Raw genomic sequence first — 19888 nt, 5'->3', positions numbered from 1 at the left:
TAGACTTCTTTGGGGATTCTTAAAACAAGAGGAAACAAAACAGAAGTAGCCAGTTCGCAGGTATTGCGCAACTTGCTTGATGGAGCAGTAGTAAAATTAAGAAATGAAAAATTATTTAGGGCAGCGGTTGTTTCCGTTCGCAAAAAGGCAAGGGTGGGGTGGCGGCGACTAATTTAAGCATCTACTGTAAATTTTTATGATTCATTAAATGTACTCATTGATGTTATGTTACTTTTTTATTATTGATTTTTCCTTTCTGAAAAGCGCGGGTAAGTAATGCTTCATTTACTTCTACTTATTGTTATCTCTTGTGTTTTTCACTTAATAAAATGTTAAAAGCATTATTTTGATATAAAAATGAAAATTTAAAACAGAAAAGTGCGACTCTTCGCTGGTTTTACTCTTTCAACTAATGCAGATTTTTACACTGTTTCAAACAAAAGCCTGAATTTCTACTGAACTTCAATCTTAATATGATTTGTTGTTGTATCATCTGAAAGCTAGTGAAACGGATCAGTTTTTGGTACATTTGACCGATTGTAGCTCATATGATTGTTTTTGAAAATGTCGATTGAAAACTTAGGCAACATTTCAATTCTGAGTGTGTCCAATGCTTCATAACTTTTAGCTCGTTGTAAAATGTGTATCGTGATGGAAAAAGTGTCATTTTGTAGGATTTAGTCTGCTCTTTCCAAATATGTACTTATTTTGTGTGTAGGTCCTTTAGGAATCTCAGAAATCGATCGTTTTCTCAGAATTTTGTTGTTGTTTTTTTTTACTCATTTTCCGTATATCTACCGGTCTCTTCTATCACCCCTTTTCATAAGGCAGATTCTATCGAACTCACCCTGTCTAGAGAGGTAACAACTGAAGGAGGTTGAAAATAGGGTTCGTAATAGTGGGGTGTTCATCTTATAGGGTGTTCAGAGTACAGAGAGGTCAGCCTATATTAAGTCTATGGACTTTCGTCGAAACCATCAAAATGTGTTCAAAACATCGGGGTGTTCACGTTATAGAGTCTTCAGATAGAGGAAGTCCACTGTATTTTAATCCTGGAAGATGCTGCATTTACTAGGAACTCTGACTTAAAACCAGTTCACTATTACGGACTATTTTCAACTTAAACGCCAGGGTTCGCAACTAAATGTTGTTGAATTGATCTAAAATGGTATGAAGAGTTTTGTTCTTTTCGTAAAATATAGATATTATACCTTTTAAAACAGTCATATCTTATAATACTATTAGTTCTTTTCTATTTGATTTTTGCCTTCTATGTATTTCCCGTATTTTAAGTTTTCTCGTATTTCAGGTTTTTTCAACACAGATCCTTGAGGAACGTAAAATTGGGGTATCATGTTAATTCGCGCAGACGATAGGGAAATGTTTTAATTCAGTAATTATCCATTTTCTAAAACGTGCTTTAAAGTGCGTAGACGATTCGTGTACATAAATCTTTACATAGTATAAAAGTAGCAAAAGTATAAAAGTAGTCTGCAAAAAGCGTCTGCGTGTTTAAACGCGCAAAACTCGAGAACTACCCGGCCGACTTCGCTGAAACTTTCATTATTTATTTCTTTAAGTCCGGAAAAGGTTTGCATACCGGTTCGAGAAAAAAAATTCGATGACTAGTTCTCCCCCCCCCCCCGCCCCAATTTATTCAAAATTTTCACATAAATTCCCGAATAAGGGGGTGAAAAATTACTTGCACAAATAATATTATATATCGTTAGAAAGGGTGGAATTTTCCGCGTTCTACGTAGTTTGTCTCAATCCTCTAACCTAAATGCGGCGGGTTATTTGCTTTTTTAGCTCGAATTTTATTAGGCTTAGCAGAAATTTAGGCACTACTTTTTCATTAAATCTATCAATAAAAAGTGAAGGAATTGTCCCGCAGTTTTCTTTTTGTACTATTGGAAAATGCGGCTTTTTAAACTCCAGATCTATCTCGACGTATGTTCCAAAAAACCAAGCTTATATCTCCAAAGGAAAAAAAGTTACAAGCCGTTTTGAATCAAGTTCGAAAAATCTCATCTTCATTAAAGTTGTTAGCCATTTTGTTTTGTGTTTCCACGGCTACGCTTTTTGAATCCATTGTTTTTCTCATTTTCATTTCTTAAAATTATTTTATTTTGTGTTTCCATGCTTACGCTTTTTGATCCATCATTCTCATTTGAATTTCTTAAAAGTATTTTAATATCTATCGTCATTGTTTATAAGGGAAATTTTTCATGGTATATTTTTTATTTTTTTATTTAAGCTTGATTGTTGAATATGCGTCGGTTGACAAAATTTTTATTTTCAAGGCAAACCGGGCAAAGCATCTAGTTCTTTATAAATGATATTTTATATTTTCAATTCAAATAATCTGTAAGAGGCGCTCCAATCTCTGTTCAACCCAGTTTTAATTTTACTAAACATGTACTGTTTTACGGAAAAAGGGGTTTAAAAACAACTGATCTTATTAACTTTACAATACAGTAATTGAATTAGTGCAATATTAATGCCGAGCTATACAATACAAAGATCGAATTAGAACAAGGTTGTAAGCTTATAGTATTTGACAAATTCTGAGTGCTTTTTCAACAACCACAGCTTTTAGTTATAGAAAAAATTATGTTTCAATAACAGAATTTTTAAAAAAATACTAAGCACTTTTCATAATGTACTCAAAAGGATAAAATAACCTTTCTGGTTCAGAAAGGACAATTTAAGTATTCCTGTAGTTTTTGAAAATTCCAAGAAAATGACCACAAACGAAGAAAAGTGCGACTCAAGTCGTGAAGAGAATTTCCTATCATTACCTAGTTTTCAATCATAAATTTGAGTGCTGAAACTTGTATATTTTTCTTAATGGGAAAGTTTGGTTTGAAATGACTTGAGCCACAGTTTTCTTCGTTTGTGGTGTCATTTTCTTGGAATTTTCGAAAACTACAGGAATATTAAAATTGTCCTTCCTTACCCAGGAAAGTTATTTTGTCCTTTTGAGTGCATTATAAAAAGTGCTTAGTATTTTTTTTTAAATCTGTTATTTTATTCCTTTTAGTGTAAATGTATGTCAGAAATAGCATACTTTTACCAATCACGGAACTTCACTTTATTTTTTTCATATAAATGCTCGGTACTAAAAGGGAAAAAATCTGTATACGTGTCTTCAACTTTAAGCAGTTGGCACTAAAACTTAATCCTTGTTCCTCTCTAGGAATTGAGCTTGTTAATTTCATGCTTGCTTCAGATAAGCCTTGATTTAAAATTTTCGTTATGATTACTATTAACATTACTGTCTGAAGGCAACAAAATTTGTAACAAAGAGTTTTATATTTAAATATTAAAAAGGGAAATTACATGAAATTTGCTCTTTTTCATTCTAACTGAAATAATGATTTTATTTTAGAATTTTAAATTTTCAGCGTTAAGTTGTACTTTAAGATTAAAGCAAATTATTTAGTGAAATCCCGAAGTCTCTAAGTGGTCTAGCTGCAAAGCAAAACCAAGCCTCAGATGTCCCCGTGACAATTAGGCCAAGTATAATAAAAGTGCTTAATTAACTTTTGTTAGGTATCAATAAAAAGTAGAAGTTTAGAACTAAAAGTATTTCTTAATCATTAAATTGTTCGAGCTTGATATTTTTTTTTTCGATTTGATATTTTAAGAAAGTAAAATTTTATTCTGAACACTCTTTAGGTGTAATAATTTCTTATCTAATTTAGGTATGTTAGACATTCTGTTCACACCTATCTTTAATACATTCCTAAAGGAAAAAAAATGGAAGTTTTCACGCCTTCTCTGAGGATATTGATTAAATTGAACTCAAATATGGTGATCCCTTGGTAAACCAATTTTTGACGACATTTGACAGTCAAAAATTTAATTATTTTTTTTATAAAATCAGTTTTTTGAAAGAGCTATGTGTGTTGAGCATTAAAAAATATTGTTACAAATTATGTAAATAGTAACCATTTTTGTGATTAATTTATTGTAATCTGACTAAATTTGGCGTTTATTCCATTATTTTTCATCTAAAATTATCTTAGTAAGGTAACCTATAAATAGTTTCTTGCAATGTACATACAACACTCTAACATTCGACTGAAGTATACGGTTAGCCCATTTCTGAATAATAAGATTTGTGAATGGAATAAAAAGAAAATATGAGAAAGTGGTAGAATTTGGTAGGATTTTCTGGATATTTTATTACCGAGTAAAAAGCCGTGTGCCATTTGAATGAGTTTTTAGTTTTGCTTGTGAATCGTACAAGGACGGATCCAGACAATGTTCAAGGAGGGGGCGATTGATATTTTAACTGACTTCTTGCGCATGTGGTTTACACTGGTGGGGAGGGGGGGCACGGTATTTTTATGCAAAACAACTATAGTATTAAGATTTAGCCAAATAGGTCTGCGAAATTATTCCTCTTCTTAAAATTTCAAATTCGAAAAATTACCATAGGATGGTCACTCAACCCATTCGATCCCAACATTGTCCGAGAATTCTTCAATCTTGTCCTTATAACTTGGACTTTTGCAAACTGCTTTCAAGCTTCTTATCCTTCTAACATCGCTAAAGAGCGTCTATAATTGCCCTTTTGAAACTTCTACTCCAAAAAGTTTCCGGAAGGGAGATTTGAACTCCATTCCATTTCTTAACATCACCAAAAACAGTCCACACTTGCATTTTAGGACTTCAATTCGGAAAAATTGCCAATGGATGGTCCCTCAAGGGAGGGGCGATCGCCGCCATCGCCCCTCCCTTGTATCCGTCCCTGGAATCGTATCAGCCGTGCGCTGGAGAGCATGCATTTAGCTCTGTGTTTTTGCGGATTTTGAAGTAAATCCGCGTGTGACCATTGAGTTTACGGTGTTAATTAATATTTGCTTAATTGCTGACGATTGATTTAGCAGTTGCTAACGACATTTCTTGTACATAGTTGTAAATAAATCTCCTGTGTTTTCTCAAGAACTGTGTCGTCATTCAAAGGAAGTTTGAAGCTGCAACGAACGCGTAACAATATGGTTGGTTGTAATGGTTTTGCATCTATTTTTTTTAAACTATGACCACTTAACCACTCATTAATTGACAAGCACATAACTGAAAAAGAAAATGTAATAATACTATTTTAATCAACTTTTTCCTCCCAAAATTTTTTGTAGCGTGTATAATAATACCAGCAAAAATATTTGAAATTTTCGAAGAAATTCTTGTATTTACTACCAACCTAAGTTGAAAAACCTGGATTTTGTGACCACCTTACCCCACTAGATCCTTTTATTCAATTTTGCTCTTGGTAACGATTGAAAAACTAATTCCACCAACTTCTAACCTAATAAACCGAAACTGACGGGACAGAGCTTGTATAATAAAAACTTAAAAAAAAAAAAAAGTACAGACCTTTTCAATGTTGAAGTGTAGAATGGTGTCAAAAAAAGTAGGCAAGTCATTTAAAATTGTAAAAAAGCACCAATCGTCGCCGATTTGTGTTATCAGAAGAGCTATGAAAGGAACAGATGTCAACATCTTCTTCCATGGGATAGGAGGCAACTAAAAAAAAAGGCAGAAATTAGTTCGTTTCAAATTATAATGAAGGTGCCCTTATTATAAACTAGCAAAAATACTCGGCGTTGCCAGGGTCAGTAATAATTGTGAGAAACAATCGCTACTTTCATTCGTTTTCTGTTTTAACTAAAAGAACTCAAAACACACCGCTTTGACGTGATTAAAAATCGAGCTTGTTCCTTACCCATAAAAGTAAAATAGCAAACGAAAGCACAACGTTTAGCATATAAAAAATTGAAGAATTTCCGAAATATGAACTAACAATGACAAAGATCACTAAAAAAACCGTGCGCATTATTTATAATACACACACACACACACACACAAAAAAAAAAGCTCTCTATTTGTTTCTCTAAGTATGCAAAAAATAGAGTTTCCAAATATTTAAATGACTTTAAACTCATGTTTGCTCCGGAGAAGCATTGATTCAAAATTTTCATTATGATTACTTTTAATATTGCTGTTGTTAGGCAACGAATTTTCGTAACAATGAGTTTTATGTTTATTCATTTAATGGAGAAATTATATGACATTTACTGTTTTCCATCATAACGTTTTTCAATTAAGTTTTTTAGAAATAAATGCCTATGTTGCTTTCTGATAATATAGCTATCTGTGGTGAAAAATGGTTAAAATCGGTCAAGTAGTTTTGAAGTTTACCCCGGACATACTTACATACAGAAGTAGCCATTTATGTATATAGATATGTGATTTCGTTTAGAAACAACCGTAGTACAAATTGGTATATTTTCTTTCAGAATTTTAATTTTTCAGTGTTAAATTGACCTTACGATTAAGCAAATCATTTAGTGAAATCACGAAGTCTCTAAGTGGTCTAGTTGCAGAGATATAAGCAAAACCAAGCCTCAGATTTCTCCGTGACAGTCAGTATAATAAAAGTGCTTAAAAATGCTTTTATCACAAAATTGATGCTGAAATTGAAAAGAGTCGATATTTTTTCATCTAAAAAAAAGGGATTTGTTTTCAATTTATGTGAAAAAAATATTTCAGTGTGTCAGGACCACGTTTCGTAGAATCGTCCTATTGCCAAAATGTGTCTCAAAAAATGAAGATGAAATAAAACCTTACCTTAGTATCTTGTCTTGTTTTTTGATCAGAAATGATAAGTTTAATTTCTTTTGTTGTTATGAATGGATGATTTGCAGGCGATTCCGACACTAAAAACGTCCAAAGTGCAAACCAAATGCATCCCAATATACCTAAAACGCATAAAATATATTTTCTTGTTAGAATCCCCATATATATATATATATATATATATATATATATATATATATATATATATATATATATATATATATATATATATATATATATATATATATATATATATATATATATATATATATATATATATATATATATATAAACAAATAAACAAAAAATGCAATAAATTTCATTAACAGTAGCTTTAAAATGAAAACAAATGATCATGCAACTCTATTGTTTATAGCCAAAGTCGCCAAGCCACCACGTTACTGGAATCCAGCCAATCAGTGAGCGAAGCCAACTCCGACCGATTAGCGGTCCAATCTTTTGAACGAAAACTTTTTAAATTAAGTATATGGCCTAATTTGTTCTTTCCACCAAAGATGAAGATCTTCCACTGCACTGATCTTTTGTGTACAGAACTATCCTGTTGTAACTTATACGGGCGAAAATAAAATTTGTTTCGTCTTCAAATTCCATCATCTTTTCTTTTAATAATGTACTGATTAGTTTGATAATCCTTAAAGTATTCTTGACATTGATGCCAAAACTCAGATGGATTTGAGCCGAGAAACAAATGTTGCTTGGTACGGTACTTTCTGATCATTTGGTTAGGAAAACCAAAAGCACCGATCCGGTCACATGGTTCAACTACGACGACAGAACACACGTTTTGTGTGAACCTTCCAGTGCTTTACTTTAAAATATATCTCGGGACCTAAAATCGTTGCTTTCAAAAAATGAAGGCTTCACTCTCTCTCTCTACGTTTCATCTATTCTCAACTGACATATCACAGAAGGAAATTTCATTACAAAAAGCAGAGCTGGCTTTCTTATTGTCCTTTGGCAACGGGTAAAATATTTATTTAAGTTCTCGCTCAACAATTATAAAAATAAATATTAATCATTTGAGGAATATAACCATCCAATGTTTAAATTAATTAATTAACTAACAAAACCGTTCCCGATTCGATCCATCGCGCTTCGAAACCATGCTTGCCACAACTTAATTACACACAAATTTTTTTTATCAAAATCGGTCCTGCCGATTAAAAGCCTTATGGTGACAAACGTCCGCACAGAAGATTTTTATATATTAAAATACTATATATATATATATATATATATATATATATATATATATATATATATATATATATATATATATATATATATAATAGCGAATGAAAGTAATTCGAGTAACGTTCCTGGCGTCATCAGCAATGAAACTCACGCCACGGCATGATAATTTGAAAATATGTTTTGGTAATGTTTAACATGCCGGGAAATGCTTTGCTTTGACGAGGCTGAAGTTATCTCAAACTTACAGTTTTGGATACGTCAAATTTCTGAAATTGCTTGGGTAAAAAGCACTACAACGGCTAGGGATAAGGCATCTAATAGTTCATAAACATTACAAATTAGTTTCATAAGCAACGAAAAGAAGTAGTGTTTCAAATATTTACTTTCAAAAATAATTTATTAATTGAAAAGACTACGGAAATCTATTATAATTTGTTCATGAAGTATTTTAACACAATGTGGATGGATACTATTGTCAACGGTTCAAGGGGGGGGGGGGCATAAATCCCATCACCCTTCCCTTGTATCCGACTCTGCATGCAATGGCGCCGGCGTAAAGACTAATAGACCGGGATCTGAAGGGGGTTGAGCATGCATGGAAAGGCTGACGCAATATTATTTTTGATTATTGTTACAGGCACGATGGTGATTATGAAACCACATGTCGTCGCCCCCCTGGGTGGTCGACAACCCCGGGGGAGGGGGAAAGCAGTGGGGGGAGACGTTTGCTAAAACATTCATAACTCGCGAACTATTTGAGATAAAACACTGAAAAAAGTGGCAATCGACGCAACAAAACAAGGGCTTCATAAAAGCTAAATATGATTATGGACCTATCTTTGTTAGTTTCTGAGTAAAATTCCATTTTTCGCAAACAAGAAAAATTTTTGAATAAAATGCGCAAAACAAACTTTTTTTGACCAAAATAAATTCCAAATAAAAATTGTTTGATTTTTTTTCAAATAAAGTCCTAAATATCATTATTCAGTTTGTTAAAAGTATTTAAGTAATGTTAACGTGTTGAAAAACAAAATGACAGTAGCAAGCTCAAACACTATTCGTAGTATAGTTTAGGATCTAAAGGGGGGTTTGAGCATGCATGGAAAACCTGACGCAAAATTATTTCTGATTAATGTCACAGGCACTATAGTGATTATGAAACCACATGTCGTCACCCCCTGGGTGGTCGACAACCCCGGGGGAGGGGGGAAAGCAGTGGGGGGAGCCGTTTGCTAAAACACTCATAATTCGCGAAGTATTTGAAATAAAACACTGTAAAAAGTGGCAATCGACGCAACAAAACAAGGGCTTCATAAAAGCTATGTATGACTATCATCATATCTTTGTTAGTTTCTGAGTAAAATTGTATTTTTCACAAAAAAGCAAAAATTTTGAATAAAATACTCTTTTTTTTTCGAATTATCAAAATTATTTAATTGTTTAGGGAACCAATAAAATCTGAAATATCACTATCCAGTTTGTTTAAAATTACTTAATTATTATCAAAGCGTTGAAAAGTGAACTAAAAGCAAGCTCAAAAAGCATTTGAGGTAATTCACAAAAAAAAAAAAAAAAAAAAAAAGTTTGCGGAATGTACCTTAAGACTCCACATAAACCAAAGTAAATTTTGTGACTCTCCTGTTTTGGCGGTTTTATTTCGTAATATTATCAAAACAATGTCCCAGTTAAGTAATTACTTCATTATTTAACCTTTAACGCATTATAGCTGCTTAGTATGTGTCACAATGACACTTTTTAAAAAATTAAAACATGCAAGTTTGCAAGTACGAAGTAATTACGGAAAGGATAAACAATCAGGATAACCTTTTTGCAGATTTTACACCTGAGTTATGAAACATAGTGAGAGAGGCTAGTGCCACATAAGCAGCATCAAAATTTCAGTGGAACGTTAAAGAAAATGTGAATAGTCTCTTATCCAGAGAAGTCCTGCAATGGCAATGTCTTCAATAGCGGCTGCAAAACAGCAAAAGAAAACCAAAAAAACATTGTTAGTACATCTAAAAACTATTCCCATACAATAAGCACAATGCTAGGTTAGGTTCATCAGAATGGTTCACTGAAGCAAAGCGAGAGGTCCGATTTTGTGAATGTAATTGAAAATGATACTTCTTGCAGCAAAATTCTGGAAGAAGCACCCTATTTTAAGAACAAAGTTCAAGTTATCGATGGAATGACTTTGGTCCATGATGTCCCAAACACTACTTTCAAATGCAGCAAAGATTTTGTAGGTCTCCAAATAAAAAATAATAACACTTTCTCTCCAATACTCAAACTATACGAGTGGACCTTAAACACGATCGGTATATCTCACTGTCGTTTTCATAACTTGAAAACCAGAAGTTCAGGAAAGTCTCCTTCGCTTATAAAAAAAATCACTAGGTACCAAACCAGTGGTTTCGTGTCATAGACATTCCTGAAAATAAGAAGAACTTTTAAAAGTACATTTCAGAGTATGTAATATGTAACATATCCGTTCCTGCAGCTTCTGGTGTCTGGTAACTCTGAAAACGAAAATGAATATTATTTAAAATCTGAGAGTCAAGTAATAAATTTCTCCGAAATGCCCGAGTTCAACCAGGACGAAGCACGCAACATAATCTTTCTGCATATGATTCAGTGCAAAATAGTGGAAAAAATAACTAATAGTTTATAGATCAGAAACTAATGAATTCTTATTGGCAATCTTTGTTAACGGACAGAGGTTGCCATTTCATGTGCTGGTGTTGTGGAAACGAAAAGAGCTTTAGGATGGCATCTATCTTCAGGAGCACTTAGGGAAAAAGCATCTAAAATTTTACAAGCTTTTGATGCATTTTCCGACTGCGATTCAATAAGTAAAATAGGAACAAAAAAGTATGCTTTCTCTTTACCAAAAAAGTCGGAAACTGTTTTTTGTACACTAGAGTTATCAATGAAACAATATCTGAGTGCTTCAGAATTTCAACTGTTAGAAGCTCTATTATAAAAAAAATGTCAAGAAAATAGGTATTTCTTGCGAATGCAACCATTACACAATAATTTCTTGTCACTTCCATCAGAAATAAATATAATATCAGCTCTCTACCATGCTCCTGAAATTCTTTCCAACATGTGCTAAGAAGTATTGCTCAACTGTACTATTGAATCAATTCCCCTGTACCTTAGTAGTGCCTTTAGATGTAACCAAGTTTGGGTTTTACTTGAATGAAAATAAAACAATAAAGCCACACCTTATGATGCAGCCAGTGTTACCAGAGAGTTTAATTTCACTCTGCGCAGGCAAGAACTGTAAATAATCTTGTAAATGCTTTATCAATAATTCATCTTGCTGTAAATACTGTGCTATTAAGGCTAAAGCAAAAAACCATAAAGTACAAAATACTCGGAAGAGAACGATTCAACAGAACAGCTACAAGTCAACAAAAAAGAGTACGATCCAGCTTTCAGAATTTCTGGTATATTAATGCTTTATGTATGCATATTGATATTCTGCAATTATTTTTTAATACGCATTATTTTACTAATTTTATTTAATTAGTTTTTTTAGAACTCTAGTGTATAATTTTATATTTATATTCGTTTTCATAAAAGCTCAAAGATGCTTCTCATTTTTTATATTTATTTAGAACTTATTATTTCTTGTATCATTGTTCTTTGTTGGGTAAATTATAAAAAACAATATCCGCAAAACAATACCCGCAATATTCTTTTGTGCAAATTGAAAATATAAATTAATAGAAATAAATAAAAATTATATTTGAATTGTTGAAACTACTGTGGGCCTGGTTCCCTAGTTCCTCTCAAATTTAAAGCAGTATATAACAAAATTAAAGCCATAATTGAATACTTTGTAATTGGAATAAGTTTGTAAACTGAAGAATGAATAGTTCGTCAGAAGGATAATAAGGCTATTTTTTTCTCCTTAGCATACTGCCGTTTTATTCAATGCGCTAACTTAGGCAGTGCTTGCATTTTCTATTTCGCTTTTTAACGCTCTCATTGGTAATAATTAAGTAGTTTTAAACAAACTGAATGATGAAGTTTCAGATTTAGTTGATTCCCTAAACGGTTAAATAATTTTAAAAAAGAGCTTATCTTTGGAAAAAAAGCTTTTCGTATTTTATTCAAAATTTTTGCATGGTTGCTAAAAAAGGAATTTTACTTATAAACCAACAAAGATAGAACAATAAACATACTTAGGTGTTTCAAGCCCTTGTTCTGTTGCATCTTTTGCCACATTTTTAGTGTTTTACCTCCTACGGTTCGCGAGTTATGAGTGTTTTAGTAAACGGCGTCCCCCTACTGCTTTCCCCCCTCCCCCGGGGATGTCGACCGCCAAGGGGGGGGGGGGACATGTGTTTTTACAATCACTATAGTGCCTGTAACAATAATCAAAAATAATTTTGCGTCAGGTCTTCCATGCATGCTCAAACCCCCTTCAGATCCTGAACTATACTACGAATAGTGTTCGAGCTTGCTACTGTCATTTTGTTTTTCAACGCGTTAACAGTACTTAAATAGTTTTAACAAACTGAATAATGATATTTAGGACTTTATTTGAAAAAAAATCAAACAATTTTGATTTGGAATTCATTTTGGTCAAAAAAAGTTTGTTTTGCGCATTTTATTCAAAAATTTTTCTTGTTTGCAAAAAATGGAATTTTACTCAGAAACCAACAAAGATAGGTCCATAATCATATTCAACTTTTATGAAGCCCTTGTTTTGTTGCGTCGACTGCCACTTTTTTCAGTGTTTTATCTCAAATAGTTCGCGAGTTATGAATGTTTTAGCAAACGTCTTCCCCCACTGCTTTCCCCCCTCCCCCGGGGTTGTCGACCACCCAGGGGGGCGACGACATGTGGTTTCATAATCACCATCGTGCCTGTAACAATAATCAAAAATAATATTGCGTCAGCCTTTCCATGTATGCTCAACCCCCTTCAGATTCTGGACTATAAACTAACCGCCAGGGCGACTAGATTAGCCGCCTTGCGAATGCTTTGACGGGAAAGTCAGCTAACAGGGATTCGGAAGGAGGAACCAGTCAAAAAATTATGCTTTTAATTGGGGCAATTCCACGGTGTCGGACGTAAGAATTGCACAAAATTCACTTTAAAAAACCAACACATTTATTGGTTAACAATTTTGAAACAGATCAAAATATTTTTTTAAATACTTACTAATGTATGTAGAACTTTTTAGCATAAAAAGAATTTCTCATACAAAATTTTATTTTACGAAAAAAAAATGTTTAACTCATGGTGTCGGACGTATGAGCTGAATCTGAAAAATGAGACTTGCAAAACTGAAATCTAAGATTCAAGTCAATGGCTTAATCTGCAACAATGAAACTACTTTTATGTCAAAGAGCAATGATGAAATATTAATAACTCATAAATATTTTTTTAATTTTAGGGGTATTAAGTGCCAAAATAGGGACTTCGGTATTGGTGCCGGACGAAAAAACTTGGTGTCGGACGTAATATGTACAAAATTGCCATGGTGTCGGATGTAAACAAAAGTGTTTAAAACCTTTTTAAATTACTTTTAATTTTGCTTTAAACCTTGAGTAATATGTTAATGACAATAAATGAGATGTTTAGATAATTACAACAGTAAATATCAATTTTTTTCGTAAATGTTGATTATCAGCCACTTCTAATTGGCATAAGTGGAAAAAAAAATTCTTAAAAATATTTTATTTTGTATACAAGATTTTATCTTCCTCTTTTCGCCATTTAAAGTGCCCTTTCGTCCTATACATCACAGACATTTCAATCATTTCACCATTTAACAGAGAAATGCATCCTGGGTAATGTACAGACTCATAGTTAACCGCAACCCAGTTGTGTACTTTAAGTTGTGCAAAATCTTCAAATTCATCCAATGTATCACTGTCAGATAATTCTTTAGAACAACCATCCTAAGTGTTTTTGAGGAAGAAGTGTCAGAGATAGTAATTTTATTCAATTAAATTGCTTTGACTTGAGTGCATGCAGTATTACAAGGGTTTTCTCAAATATTGTTACAATGTTGCTGAATTATGCATGGTCTCTTCTGATGATATGTGTACTTAAAGTTCACTGCCGATAAATGAAGAAGCCACAGATGCATAATTCTTGCGGCATACTGCTCAACACTATTCCAGCTTGTCTAGTACAATGAGCCTTTGGTTGCAGTGGTGGTCTGATTTGGTTGAGATCCCCCCCCCCCCCCCCGCCGTCATTTTACTTCAAGCGTTTACATTACGCCACTTTTTTTTTTTTTATCTTACCAACTATGCTGTCTACAGCTCCTTTCCCAGGGAACACTGCAAAGAAATTCCGGGTAAATTTTGTGTTGAATTTCTGCTCAAATAAATGCAAATTTTGTTAATAGGTAGCTTTGCTTAAATTGTAAGCTGGGTCTATCTGAGAAAACTATTTTTTGTGCTTGAGTATTTAGTTTTAAGATATTCCGAAAGGTAACTTATAAATTTATGCACGGCGAGTTTAGTATGATCCAAAGTATCAAAAATTATTGCAAAAGTTTGAAAGAATTCTTTGGGAATTCACGCATGGGATGTGAAGATCGTGGCTTGGGTATGGCATGTGCCCAGTTTACTAGATTGGATTTCGTTCTGCTGAAAAATTGCTGTATTTTAATATGCTTTAAATAAAGAAAAAACTATTCCTTATAAGTTCAGTGCTTCTAGGGGAAAAAAATACGTAACAAATTAAACCAGTTGTGATTCATCAATTACCTACCAGTTTAATGGTTTAAAAAAAATGTTTTAAAGTAAGAGTACCTATTATAAAAACATTTTAATGACTAAAGTATAAAGAAATGCTATTATTGCTGTCCTCTATCCCTTCTATTTTCAATCAAAGAAATTCTGTAATCAGAACAAGGTACTAAATTTAAAAACCTTGGTGTCGGACGTAATTAATTTTTTGCGTCCGACACCATAAAATAACAAAAAACTATTTATTTGAATTTCGTTTGGATTGCACATTTTCAATAGTAATTGATGTTGTGATTTGCAGGTAAAATGTTTTGTAAAATATCCCATCCTATTTTATACAGCACAAACTTTTATGCAATTTAGTGTCGGACGTAATTTTATCAAAGTGCCTGTTATAAATAAGCTTTTAAAAACAAAAATATTTTGTTTAGGTCTCATTTTTTGTGCTAAATTTGTTCTAAAGTGTTGTGGCAGGAATCTGAATCAGTTACAATTTGAAAAATGTTGCAACTATAGTTTGAAATATCAATTCCAACAAGATATTAAAAAATCCACCATGGCTGCATGTCTAAAATACCTTTGTTCAAAGGCTTGTAACTCTTATAAACATTAACTTTTGTGGTAATTTTATTTATTTTCATATAATTCAACTCATAAGCTTCAAAATGATACCTAATTTGTGAGAAAAAAAGGATTTTTGAAAAATTGGTCATCAGTTCCCCATTTCCGTGGAATTGCCCATTAGTATATCCGCTAATTAAAGTCGCACAATTATAAGACTTAGCTAAACATGTAGCCAGAAAAATTACGAATTTATCGATACCTGGTTCGATGCCCAGTTTTCTGTCGTTCACCAGGAATTGCGATGACATACATACATACATACAAAGATACAACCAACTTTTATTGGTTTTAGATGATCAAGTATAATTTAAAAAAATTCAAAATGACTGAACATTTTTACCAACTATGTAAAAAGCAGAAGGCCAACCACCAAAAGGACCGTTTTCGCAAAGATAGGCGGAGAGATTCATGCCTGCAACCGTGCCCATGCCGAAGCCAATACGCACCAAAGCGGAAAGGAAAGCTTTCTCCGAGTCAGGAAACCAGCGGCCCATCAGGGAGTACATCGCAGGCAACGTCACTCCCTGCAAATACGGAACTAACAATTAAAACTTGCAATTAACAGAAACAAGAGAGTTCAAATCAGAAAAAAACAAACCCGAAAATTATTAGATTGTAAACATAGGCAAAACCTGCGCTTATGTTTATTTATATTGATTTTACTTCGAAAGCAACTTTAGATTTTACGATGTACATATATCTGGCACTTGCCGAACCTAACATCACCACTGGTGAACCTAAGGCCCCTATATATATATAAGAGCCGACGCACCAGCTTAAGATCAGCCGTTTTAGATCGGAGCGCGTGTTAGAGTGACTGTCTTTTCTGGCAAGTGATCACGTTTGTTGAGTTTTCACTGCGAATATTTATTTATTTATTTTGGATAATTTGGCAAAACCCGTAACTTTTTTCTGGTAACTTTAGCTCCGAACAATGAAAAATCCGATCGAAACTGGCTAAACTTAAGCTGATGTGCCGGCATATTAATATAGCTGCTCTAACCTAACCCATTTATCGGAATAAAAGAAGGGAAGAGGCAGAGTTATTTGAGGTAGATTAGAGTCAGGCCTCTCATTTCAAAGTTTTCCTTGGAGGTTCAATGAGTAACGTACTTAAAGCACAACGCGGGTGAAATGATGGACCCAATTTCAAAAAATCATATTTTCGGAACTACTGCACATTGTACAGTAAGTATTATATGAATTTAAAGATAAAGTTTTCTTTAAAAATAAAGTTCCAATACACAAATGTGCAACGTGTGAGCGCATTGCGCAAAATGCTCAACTAAAAATGCTCAATGTTGGAACCACTTGTTACACATTCTGACCTGGAATCCTATTCGTTTCACACATTTGGGGAAGGGGGGGGGGGACTGGGAATGTCTACCAGGTAAATACTATCACCGTTAGATACAAGTCATCCAAGGAAAGCCATTCCACCCTGTCTCACCCCTCCAAAACGGATGGGGCCAGATATCTAAGATCTCCGGAGGACATATACAGGGGTAAAAGCATTTAGATCATCAATAGTCACCCGCCGCAGGTGGCATTGAGCCACTGCCGTTTGCCGGCACAGTTAATGAGCAAGTGGCAGACCCCCTAGTTATTATATGATTGATGTAGTAACTAGGATTATACTACGTAACTAGTATAAATGATAAACGCAATTAGTTGCAAGTAATATGAAACTTTTGTCTTGAAGAGGAATAATATTACAGTGTTAATCATTAAGTCTCATTAGGACATTTTTGGTGTACGGCAGGTTGGCGTGTTATGTTCATGAAGAAAACGAAGTTACACAAAAGCGACACATTTATTCAAACATTTTGGACAATACAAGAAGGGAAAAGAAAATGGTAAAAAATATTCCAAGGATTATCTACACGTGATTCGTACGAGTGCGAGGCGCGAGTAACATGACGCAATGACAACATGTAGCGCTTCACTTCACTTCAATAGCAAAAAGTTAAGTTGTCAATATTTGTTGCCGCATACTCCCCTCCCAGTGTCAACGATATTTTGCGGGAAAATGCACATGACATCCAGAACGTGTAGTCCTTGGTTGAACAGTTGCTTCATCTTCTGATGAAGGAGTTGTAGGTTTCAATGAAGAACCACTCGATGAGGTAATTGGTTTATGTAGCAGATTGGGTAGTGTACACTTGAGGCTGGGGAGTGGTGCTCTGAGAAATATTGAAATTGCTCTGGGACTGATGAGGCTGATTAGCAGTCTGGCTGTACTGTATTCTCGATTGTTGTTGGCTAGCGGAAGACTGCTGGGATCCGGCTTGTTGCTGATGCGGCTGCTGTTATGTTTGTTGCTGGGGTACAGGCTGCTGCTGAGGCTGTTGCTGTGGTTGTTGCGATGCTTGTTGCTGCTGCTGTTGAGCCTGTGGTTGTTGTTGTTGCTGGGGCTGTTGCTGTGCCTGCTGCTGTTGAGCTTGTTGAGAGACTGGAGATTGCTGTTGTTGCTGCTGCTGCTGTTAATGCTGCTGCTGGGGACCAGGTGAGTGACCAACAGGAGGGTGAGGTGTTGTACTAAAATTTTGTGAAACACCTGGCCCATGAGGTTGATTTCCACTGACTACTTGACTTTGCGGCATTGATTGATGAGGTTGTCCTGAGGGCCAGGAGCAAAACTTGGTGGGATGCGAATTGCAACTTCCGCAACCTGATTTTGTTGATCGGGAGCAGTCATCGCTAATTCACAGTAGTAGCTCCAAATGCAAAAACTTACTAATCAAAGTTCTCAGGAAAACAATGACGCAAAATGCTTCATTAACACGCATTCTTAAGGCTGCAGATAACATTAACTGCATACATTTTTTTTAATAAGTCCTCAGGTCACCAATTTACGGCAGGTTGGCGTGTTATGTTCATGAAGAAAACGAAGTTACACAAAAGCGACACATTTATTCAAACATTTTGGACAATACAAGAAGGGAAAAGAAAATGGTAAAAAATATTCCAAGGATTATCTACACGTGATTCGTACGAGTGCGAGGCGCGAGTAACATGACGCAATGACAACATGTAGCGCTTCACTTCACTTCAATAGCAAAAAGTTAAGTTGTCAATATTTGTTGCCGCAGGTGTATCATTTACTAATCCGAGTATTGTTTCGAACAGAAGTTTAAAAGTCGAACTATCCTCACGAAATTCATCAGGGTCTTAATCCTAGCTGTTCTACTCTGGCCATTTTGTGTTTCAGAATTCAACCTAAATCAGTGTTTAGCCGACGTAGAAGTGCCAGTGAAACAACACAAATACAAACGCAGCGACCAGTAACAGGCTCTGAGTCCAGCTAGGCTGGTCCTAGTCAGTTTATAAGTCCCCAAATGAAGATCAATGGCCCTCTTAAAGCTATCCACCCCCTAGCTCATTACCACCTCTTCCGGTAATCAATTAATATTAAAAAATTAAACTGGCAACAACAACATTTTTAATTTTTTAACCTTTCATACCTGTGCAAGTCCTTCCAGAGCTCGGACAGCAATTAGAACTCCGATGTTGGCGCGTGCTGCAAGTGGAGTTAGCACAGTTAGCAAGCAGGGAATGAATGTCCCGAGACCGAAAACCCACTTGGCGCTGTACAGTTCGGCCAGGCGTCCTCCAGGGATTTGTGATACGGCATAACCGTAGTAGAAAGCACCTATCACTACTGACTGCATCTCTACAAACCAGATGAATTCACCATCCTGAATTGAAAAACATCTTCACTAGTATTGTCATGCGAAACGTGCAGTATGAGACAATGAAAAGACCTCTTTAAAACATTGGTACTTGCAACATTATCCCGTCCACCATTTTCGCCAATAACGGAGTCGCCAATGGGGTCTTTTCCAAAATTTTAAAAGTATTTTTTTTCTGAAAGAGCATGCTCAGAAACATAGGATCTGACCAATTTTTAAATAATTTGTTTAAGTTTAATAATTTTTAAAAAATGCTTAAATCGGTGGGCTTTCATTGTTTACGCTTCTGTCGTGTGACATTCCTATTCCTATTCAGAGTCACAACTGACTTCAACTGTATTTATGTCGAGGACTGCATACTAAGTGCCTTGCCTCCATTATTTTATATACCGATAGATGGCAGCACCATCACCGGATCGAACAGTTAATGAGAATTTAGAACTAGTCCAAGAGCTAATAGCTACCTGGTGCTAGCACCCCCAGAGGTATCGTTTCACTTGGAGGACATTGAGACCACGAGCATATTTAACGTCGCCCAGTCCCCTTTAATGACGACGGTGGGTCTTCGACCAGCGAGGATCGAACCCGAGACCCTCCGGTCCCGAGTCCAATGCCTTACCGATCAGGCTACCACGGCCCCTCGTGTGACATCAGAAATGATGAAATGTCATTCAGAGTTGCCAATCACAGAGCAAAGTATTTAATTCGCATCTTTACTCAAGTGTATTGGCAACGATATGGTTGAAAGCAAGCGTAGAGCGCAATATTTAATTCGCTTTTTGATTATCATAACGTGGAAACGTGGTACAAAGATGCGCTAAATTGCATAATTTAGGACGTCATAAAGACCACGCCTTGTTTTCAAAATCGGACATTTTAAAAAATTAATTAAAAAGTAACTGTTAGGAAAATGAAAGTATTTTCTGGGTCCATGTTACTTTTTTTTACTCATTCTATCAATTTCAGTGACTAAAAGTAGTACTT

At 34.7% G+C, this 19888-nt stretch overlaps 1 protein-coding gene across 2 annotated transcripts in view; it reads right to left on the bottom strand.

Moving 5' to 3' along the window:
* The window catches only part of LOC129225731 (sialin-like), a 54820-nt gene that overhangs the window by 14613 nt on the left and 20319 nt on the right, over positions 1-19888 (bottom strand). For both annotated transcript variants that reach the window (XM_054860224.1, XM_054860225.1), the window contains exons 4-7: positions 18677-18910; positions 15553-15736; positions 6640-6770; positions 5386-5535 (exon numbers count right to left, since the gene is read on the bottom strand). In XM_054860224.1, the coding sequence (XP_054716199.1) occupies positions 5386-5535; positions 6640-6770; positions 15553-15736; positions 18677-18910 (699 nt within the window). The remainder of the gene's footprint in view (positions 1-5385; positions 5536-6639; positions 6771-15552; positions 15737-18676; positions 18911-19888) is intronic.

The sequence above is a fragment of the Uloborus diversus genome, chromosome 7 (genome assembly GCF_026930045.1).
Source record: "Uloborus diversus isolate 005 chromosome 7, Udiv.v.3.1, whole genome shotgun sequence".
Classification (NCBI taxonomy): Eukaryota; Metazoa; Arthropoda; class Arachnida; order Araneae; family Uloboridae; genus Uloborus; species Uloborus diversus.
Note: the sequence above shows the minus strand (reverse complement) of the source record. Positions and strands in the feature narration are given on the sequence as shown.